General features: G+C 37.3%; 2 protein-coding genes across 2 annotated transcripts; one reads left to right on the top strand and one right to left on the bottom strand.

The window, feature by feature from the left end:
- The first annotated feature begins 413 nt into the window (after window positions 1-413).
- On the top strand, window positions 414-1,979 carry LOC111994575 (uncharacterized). Its single transcript, XM_065772526.1, has 2 exons — window positions 414-1,137; window positions 1,975-1,979. The coding sequence occupies exons 1-2, from the start codon at window positions 459-461 to the stop codon at window positions 1,977-1,979; spliced, it is 684 nt and encodes a 227-aa protein (XP_065628598.1). The 5' UTR covers window positions 414-458.
- Window positions 1,980-7,242: 5,263 nt separating this feature from the next.
- LOC111994583 (NDR1/HIN1-like protein 6) lies at window positions 7,243-8,240 on the bottom strand. The gene has a single exon (XM_024026473.2). It carries the CDS (start codon window positions 8,176-8,178, stop codon window positions 7,411-7,413), a length of 768 nt encoding a protein of 255 aa, XP_023882241.1. The 5' UTR covers window positions 8,179-8,240; the 3' UTR covers window positions 7,243-7,410.
- Window positions 8,241-9,052: the final 812 nt, after the last annotated feature.

Here is a 9,052-nt window from a genome sequence, read left to right as displayed (position 1 = left end):
CACGTGGAAGGCTGGGACCATTCATTGAAATCGAGTCCAGTAGGCTCGATTTCCAACTCAGTACCCACGTGACTAGAAAATTGTTGATGAGACTAGTAAATCGAGTTCAGAGAATTTGATTTTATGTACAAAAATTGAGTCCAATGAGCTCGATTTCTATGTACAAAAACTGAGTTCAATGAACTCGATTTTTAGGCCTACGTAGACACTTTGTCCACCTCAACTATTGGTAAAATAGGAAACTCAAGTCCAATATACTCGATTTATAACCCGAAAATCATGTCCTCTATACTCGAATTGTTAAAAAATTAAATATGTTCAAAACGTTACTTAACTTATAATATATTTGGGTTTTATAGTTATTTAAAAAAAAAAAAAATCCACATGCCAATTATTATTTTTCTGGATCGGTATAAATTACAATTGTAGAATAGAATTAGAGTGAGAGAGAGAGAGAGATGATGATGAAGCAGAAAGGTATAGAAGAAGAAGTGGAATTGGCAAAAGAGAGATGCAAGGGCGTGATAGATAGGATAGAGAGATTGGGCATGAGCCAGTCATGCAGGCGCACTCTCCTCAGACTCGCCCTTTCTGACCTCAATTTTCTCACCCGTTCATCATCCACTTCCAGTTTGAATATTGGGCACCTTGAGGCAATTGTTCACATTCTCCAACAGCCTTTTATCAGTGGAGTTTCTCGAGTTTGCAATCCCATTTCCTCACCTGTCCATCATCATCATCTTGATATTGTTTGTACTCTCAACAGGAACCCTGTTTGGATTATTGTATCCGATAGAAACCCTACCTACATTTCCTGGGATTCATCCCCTAAGGGCTTGAAATTTCGACTTCAACAACTCCTTACTTTAGCCCGCTCTTCAACAACTTTGAAACCTTCCTCTATCATTCTTTTCTTCTCCAATGGACTTCACTGTAACACCTTTATTAGAGAAAAACTTTGGGAAGAATTCGGGGCGTCTGAGATTGAATTGGACTTTTCTGTTTTTGATTTTGATTTCCACTTCTCTGATGATTCCGATGGTGAGTGGGTAAATGTAAATGCACTTGGAAGATCGTATAGAAGGGCATGTGTGCTTGAAATAAAGGTTGTTGGTGATGGTGATGGTGATGATGATGGTTATATATATATATATATATATATATATATATTCTTTTAAAGAGATCTTGAGGGGTCCTTGAATAGGGTTTGATGCTTAATGTAAGTTTAAGTAATAAAAAAAAGATCGGATTTTGAATGTGTTTGATGGTTGTTTGGTAAAAAAAATTGTGAATAGAACAGAAATAAAGAAAGTATACAGTAGACTGACTCACACCTAGGTTTTAGTAAGCAAATCACAATCAGGTAGGAAAAGGCAAAATTACACACTCTCTTACAATTAGTAAGTTGTAGGAATCATGTTGGGGTCTTTCCATTGCTTTGCCATGCATCATCAAACTTATATTGCTTGCCTTTCGGACCCATGTTCAAGTTGGGGAAGCCACTCGCATCAACACGGAAAGTGAAAATGGTTAGCAGTGCGCTTTGTAATTGTGCTTGAATCAACAAACCCACAAAAGAGGAAAAAAAAAAAGGAGGAAATTTCCAACCAATTTGTTTTCCAATCACAAAAGTGGATATATATTTGGAGCAATTATGAGGGGAGAAAAAAAAAAAAAACTCTTTGTTTGTGCTTCCAAAGACGAAGAAAACTAATTCTAGCATTTAATGATGTGTGACACCGGTACTACAGAACATAAATTAATGAGGACTGAGACTTTTTTGTGAGATGTGAGATGAACTCTAGAGGCTGGAGCTTTTTAGGTCTTCATAACAATTTAGAGGCATCAGGAAGATCCTCTAGTTGAAGGGGGAACCTGATTTGGTCAGTGTATATAGCAAAAACATCAGCCTAAAGCAATGAGATTTCATAAAAAAGCATGCTGGTTTGGTTTGATTTGGTTTATGCTGATTAGGTTGACTTAATCCCACCTGGGTTTGTTTCTTTAAAAGGAAATGCAATCCTCAAGACCCGCAAAATTTGTGGGATTGTAAAAATCAACATTAAATGGTAATGAGGTTAGAATTTGTGGAGGATTTGAAGTTGTTGCAGACACCCCATGCCTATTTCCAAAGTTTCCCATTAAACCCAAAAAGATCCTTTTTCACCCTCCAATTCACAAATCCCAATTTTTTCTTTAGGAAAAGTACGCATGGTTTGCCTTGCCAAAATAATCATATACTACTGTTTGAAAAAATATATATGAATTTACTAGTGTTTGTGAAATATTTAGCAATTTACTACTATTTTGAAACTTGATTTTGTGAAAATCAAGTTCCATGAACTCGAATTACATGAAAAAATTTCAAAATTTTTTCATAGTACTCAAATTCCATGAAAAACTTAATTTTCACAAAATCAAGTTTCAAAAAAGTGATAGATTGCTAAATATTTTCAGATTACAAAATATTTTCAAAAAAAGTGGTATTTGGCCGGTTAGCCTTATGCCCTTATGTGTTCATGTTTTGTCTATTCATTTGAAATAAATATTTTAATAGACCTATTATTATTATATAATTATTATTATTTTTTCAAAAAGCATCACTAATATTTAACTCCCCAGCACATGAGATGTGCGAGTGTCGAGCGAGGTAGCACATCAATTTTGTTTTGCTTGTAAATGTCTCAGGCTTTTGGGTACCCAAGCACCCCATTTTGTGTAGAGAAGTTATGGGCCATAAAGCCTATTTTTATGTATAACCTCTTAAAATCTTTTTTTTTTTTTTTCCACTTTTTTTAGATATGGCAAAAAGAGTTAGAATTTGCTGACTCGACCCGAAAATACCCGACCTGAACCTGATTTGTTTTTACACGAAACCAAAAATGGGTTGACCCGTGACTCAACCTGTTTTTTGAGGGTCAACTCAAGCCAATACATGACCAGAATTTTTTTTATTTATTTTAAATTTTGGTAAAAAAAAAAAGACAATGTTGGTTTAATTGTTTTTTGTGAGTTTTAAGGAAACAACTGAGACCTTTACATAATTGTATACGAATGAATTGAAAGATAAATGGTTGAGGCATTTTGTAATGAGTAAAGATTTTTAGATATTAAATAACAAAGTACATGTCAAGATTATATGGTTGTAGTAGAGTTAAAAACATATAGACATGTATGCTAAATATTCATAAGTGTGAAAGAGTGAAGCCAAAGTATTAATGAAATTAGCATAAATTATGAATGCTTAGGCCTATTTTTTAACAATTCATGTTCAAAATAAACGGTTTTTTAAAATAAATTATAATATTTCCTAGAGTGTGTTGCTTAACAAAGACATGATATTCATAAAATAAACTATGTATAAATAAGGAAAAAAAATCAAACTTTAATGTATATTCTCAAATTGAAATAGAGTGCCAACCACAATTGATAAGAGATTATAAAATTAGTTTTCAAGATTGTAACTTTCTTATATGTTTTTATTCTTTATCAAATCAGTTATCAATTATGGAATTTGTAATTTTATTTTATGTTTTGGGATGTTGATATTGTGTAGAAATGAAATTTGTGTATTTATTTTATTTATCCTTTGTGCTATTTTGTTTTGGTTAGTAATGTTGAAATTTGTATAATTTTAAAATTATTGAACATGTATTAATTTGTTTAACTGAGCCCATTCTTAATATGAGTAGTGAATTCAAAGTAATGCATTTTACATAAAATAATTTGTTTTATGACTTTTTAAATGGCAAATACATTTTGTTTTCTTAAAAAAAAAAAAATCATGTGAAAAATATGGGTCAACAATGTTGTATGTAAAATGCATAGCCAAAGTACGATACTCTTTAAAGGACAATTGCAAAGTACGATACATTTTGTTACAAAACAAAGTACTAACAATGTAGTGACCGAAAAGGGGGTCTTGCATTCCATGGAGTCCCACATCGCCTAGGAAAGTACATAGGAATGTGTTATAAGGAATGACCTCCCTTCAATGTGTAGAGGCATTTTCCCCAGCACAACTTGGGGAAGAACAAAACCGTGAGGGGTATGAGTTTCAAAGCGGACAATATCTACACAGTTGGGGCGGGGTCTTTACAGATGGTATCAGAGCTATGCTCTAACCGGAAATATGGTTCCCACATGCAAGGACGCGTGTGCTTGTAAGGGGGGTGGATTGTAGTGACCCAAAAAGGGGGGTCTTACATTCTATGGATCCCAGATCGCCTAGGGAAGCACATGGGAATGTGTTTATAAGAAATGACCTCCCTTCAATGTGTAGAGGCCTTTTCCCCAGCGCAACCTGGGGAAGAACAAAACCGTGAGGGGTATGGGTCTCAAAGCAGACAATATCTACACGATTAGAATGGGATCGTTACAGATATGTAACAACCCAAGGACAAGCGCTAGCCACATCTGCCTATACCTTAAAAGGACTAGTCACAATTGAGACTCCTTGTAATTGTTAATAAAATCTAGTTAGACCCAGTAAATACCCGATGTGGGACTCATTACATACCCACACACATCACACAATCAATCAAATTGGGGCATCACAATCTCCCCCACTTAAATCCCTAATGTCTTCGTTAGGGCCCACTTTGTGGGGTAGTGTCTCCGAGCCTACGCGGGGTTATCGGGCCAGTTCTGATACCATTTGTAACGACCTCGTCCTAACTGTGTAAATATTGTCCGCTGTAGGACCATACCCCTCACGGTTTTGTTCTTCCCTAGGTTGCGCTGGGGAAAAGGTCTCTACACATTGAAAGGAGGTTATTCCTTATAAACACATTCCCATATGCTTTCCTAGGCGATGTGGGATTCCATGGAATGTAAGACACTCATTTTTAGGTCAATACAATTTGTAATAACCCCGTCCCAACTGTGTAGATATTGTCCGCTTTGGGTCCCATACTCCTCATGGTTTTGTTCTTTCCCAAGTTGCGCTGGGGAAAAGGCCTCTACAGATTGAAGGGAGGTTATTCCTTATAAACTCATTCTCATATGCTTCCCTAGGTGATGTGGGATTCCATGAAATGCGAGACCCTCATTTTTAGGTCAATACAATCCACCCCCCTTACGAGCACACGCGTCCTCACGTGTGGGACCCACACTTTCGGCTAGGGCATGCCTCTGATACCATCTGTAATGACCCCGCCCCAACTGTGTAGATATTGCCCGCTTTGGAACCCATACCCCTCACGGTTTTGTTCTTCCCCAGGTTGCGCTAGGGAAAAGGCCTCTACATATTGAAGGGAGGTGATTCCTTATAAACACATTCTCATGTGCTTCCCTTGGCGATGTGGGGTTCCATGGAATGCAAGACCCCCCTTTTTGGGTCACTAAAATTCTGTAACAACTCTGCCCCAACTGTGTAGATATTGTCCGCTTTGGAACCCATACCCCTCACGGTTTTGTTCTTCCCCAGGTTGCGCTAGGGAAAAGGCTTCTACACATTGAAGGGAGGTCATTCCTTATAAACACATTTTCATGTGCTTTCCTAGGCGATGTAGGATTCCATGGAATGCAAGACCCCCCTTTTAGGGTCACTACAATCCACCCCCGTTACGAGCACACGCGTCCTCGCATGTGGGACCCACATTTTCGGCTAGGGCATGGCTCTGATACCATCTGTAACGATCCCATCCCAACCGTGTAGATATTATCCGCTTTGAGACCTATACCCCTCACAGTTTTGTTCTTCCCCAGGTTGTACTGGGGAAAAGGCCTCTACATATTGAAGGGAGGTCATTCCTTATAAACACATTTCCATGTGCTTCCCTAGGCGATGTAGGATTCCATGGAATGCAAAGCCCCCTTTTTAGGTCACTACAATCCACCCCCTTACGAGCACACGCGTCCTTGCATGTGGGACCCACATTTTCGGCTAGGGCATGGCTCTGATACCATCTGTAATGACCTCGCCTCAACTATGTAGATATTGTCCGCTTTGGAACCCATACCCCTCACGGTTTTGTTCTTCTCCAGGTAGCGTTGGGGAAAAGGCCTCTACACATTGAAGGGAGGTCATTCCTTATAAACACATTCACATGTGCTTCCTAGGCGATGTGGGATTCCATAGAATGCAAGACCTCCCTTTTTGTGTCACTGCAAACAAAATGTACGATACGAGCACATAGCTTGTTTTTGGTCAGCAAATACGATACTTTTTAAAGGACAATTGCAACCTGACCGATTTGTTTTCCATGTTTAACCTTTTTCCACTTTTTCAAGGTACAAGTATATTTTAGCACACTTTTAGCAAAAAAACTTTCAACAAAAAGTTAGATAAGCTGTTCCTAAACGGACACTTAGAAATATTAGGGATCGTAAAACCCAGGAGGAGTTGCGGACTTTGACATTGGTTAAGGAAGCTCACAATTGTGGGTAGAACTTATGAGTAATTATTAGGTACTTCTAGAGCACAAAAAATGGTGCCCCTTTTTCTCACATTTATAATGACGTCCATTTATTAAATTCATGATGGGATTTATTATGAATATGAGAGGAGAGAACACAATTTTTTCGTACTTCGAGAGCACCTAAGAATTTTCTCTATGAGTCATGACTTGTATTGTAGTACTTTGGCTATGTGCTCGTATCGTATGTTGTCTTGAAATAGTGTTGCAATTGTCCTGTTGGGTGTTTATTGTGAGGAAATCGACTTGAGTCATTGGCAGGAGTGGAAGAACGACTTGCTTCAATGTGAGTTTTGTGTTTGACCATCTTCACTCACCAGTCACCATTGAAGGCTTTCTTCATGGAGAAAAATTAAGGTTTTACTGGAGGAGTTTGATCCCAAAACTGAGGCACTAAAGGTGAAGTTGTTAATGACTTCTTTGATTAAACATATTTATGAACTAATGGATCCTACTAAAATTGGTTGTTGACCCACCCAAGGCATATTGTTTGATTAAATGACATCATCAACATATGATTTTGCTTCCAAGTATTGCTTTTCCCTATTTATTCTTTTAAATTTTTACTTAAGAGTAAACGGGGGATTCGACCCTTATATTTATTATTATTATTATTATATATAAATTTTTATACTTATAATAGGAGTTGAGAAATTTGAAGTTTGGATGCCTTCGTTGAAAATATAAAAATTAACAGTTGAGATACAAAACTTTTGACATCAACCGCTAGAATTAACCCCCACAGAAGGAGTACATGTGTCGTGGAGTCTGAAATGTAAAATATATATATATATATATATAGAGAGAGAGAGAGAGAGAGAGAGAGAGGCAAAGCCACTGTAACTACAGTGATACAATACATGCAGGAAAAAAGAATCAACCTTCTAAAACATGGGAATGGGATACAGAAGTGAAAAGAAAAAAAAAAAAAAAAAAAATCGAAGTCCAGACGAGGAGAGCAGGCCTTACATAATGGACAAGAAAGATAAATTTAAAGCTTCATACCGTACCTACAATTACTAGCTTTAATGCTGATGGCATTATTTGCAGATAAGCTATCTACAACCAACGAGCATTCCGCTAAGACCCTGACTTTCTTCAGCTTCAACTTTCCAAGTTTGATTGACACAGGTGCATCAACCTTAAGATCCAAGGGAATTTGACCCGTTTGTTGTTGTTGCTGCAGGGCTGCCATCAAAGTGCTACCGTATTGTGTTTGTCCAGTCAAGGGCACATGAAGCACTGTCTTATTTTGGTGACCTTGGTAGAACTTTGGTAGTGATCCATCAGAAAGCTTTGTGTTTGAATACCACACGCTCAACTGGCTTCCTCTCTCGTAGTAAATTCCAATTTTCTTGTTGGGATTGTAGGCTGTGATCTTCACGTCGAATTCAGCATATAGGGACATGTCAATGTTGAGGCCTAATCGGCTTATGTTCAAGTTATCAATCGAGTATGTAGGGAGTTTTGGGTGGAAGACGAAGTAAAGAATGACAGCAGTGGCTCCAACTATAACTAGTAGGAGAACAAGAAGGCTAATTGTCCAACATATGCATTTGCAACAACCAGTTCCATTTTTTGGTGGATTGGCATGGCTCACCGGAATGGGAATAGTACGCATTTGTATAGGAGCGTGAGGCCGAGCCGGAGTACCTTTTTCTGATAGAGATGAACCACGAGACACCAAAGGAGGTGTTGGTGGAGCTTCCACATCCACTGCTGGATGAATTCTTTGGTGATTTGCCATTGGTATAGACATTAGAATTTGCACCTTTTTCCCTTTGCTTTCTTCAACTAAAAGGCCTTGTAATGTATGTATAATACTGTTATATAGAAGGAATTGAGGTTCCTTATTTGACCTTATTTCTTGACGTTTTGGGTTTGCTTTTTTTGGATTGAAGTCTCACCTCCCTTACCTAATAACGACTTATACAAAATGGAAAGTATATAGAGGTAGTTCAACTAATTAAGCAAGGAGATACCATTCGATACCTTTCGAGTTTTGATGACAAATATATATAATTCTCATGAAGTAGATTTCGTGGAATGGTATGGGAAAAGGCACGTGTCTTTAACTACTCAAAATTTTAAAGCGTAAAAATTACATGAGGAGGGGTGAAGTAAATATATTATTCAAAACGCCATTACAAACGGAGAACGTCAAATCACTTTGAATTTTTTTTTTTTTTTTTTTTTTTGGAGGGGGAAAATCACTTTAAACTTCTTCGCGTGTTACCTTCTAAAAGAGGAATATATAAACCCATAAATAAATAAAAGATCAAAAGCATGTTCATTAAACACAATTGAAAGAATTTTCAAACTATGCTCCAATGATCTTTGTATTCGTTCCAACGCTTAGATAAAATCCCTTAAGATGGAATAGATCATATTCATTGTAGGAAAATGTTCAAATGAAAATAACTTTTTTAATAAAACCGAAGTCTTCCACATGTATATATAACCGTTCAAGAGAACCTCACAATTGCCATTAACTTTGCAATTTTATTTTATTTTATTGGCACCAAGTGTCCAGGACTTTGTCCTAACTAATCTTGGGGGTGCACAGGCCCTCAGCAAGAAGTTTCCTGCAAGTGCACCTCGAGTAATTCAAGGGGTAATTAAATTTCCTCAGC

Source organism: Quercus suber, unplaced genomic scaffold, assembly GCF_002906115.3.
Source record: "Quercus suber isolate HL8 unplaced genomic scaffold, Cork oak 2.0 scaffold_5, whole genome shotgun sequence".
Taxonomy (NCBI): domain Eukaryota; kingdom Viridiplantae; phylum Streptophyta; class Magnoliopsida; order Fagales; family Fagaceae; genus Quercus; species Quercus suber.
The sequence above is the reverse complement of the archived record's forward strand: the minus strand, read 5'-3'. Positions and strand labels throughout refer to the sequence as shown.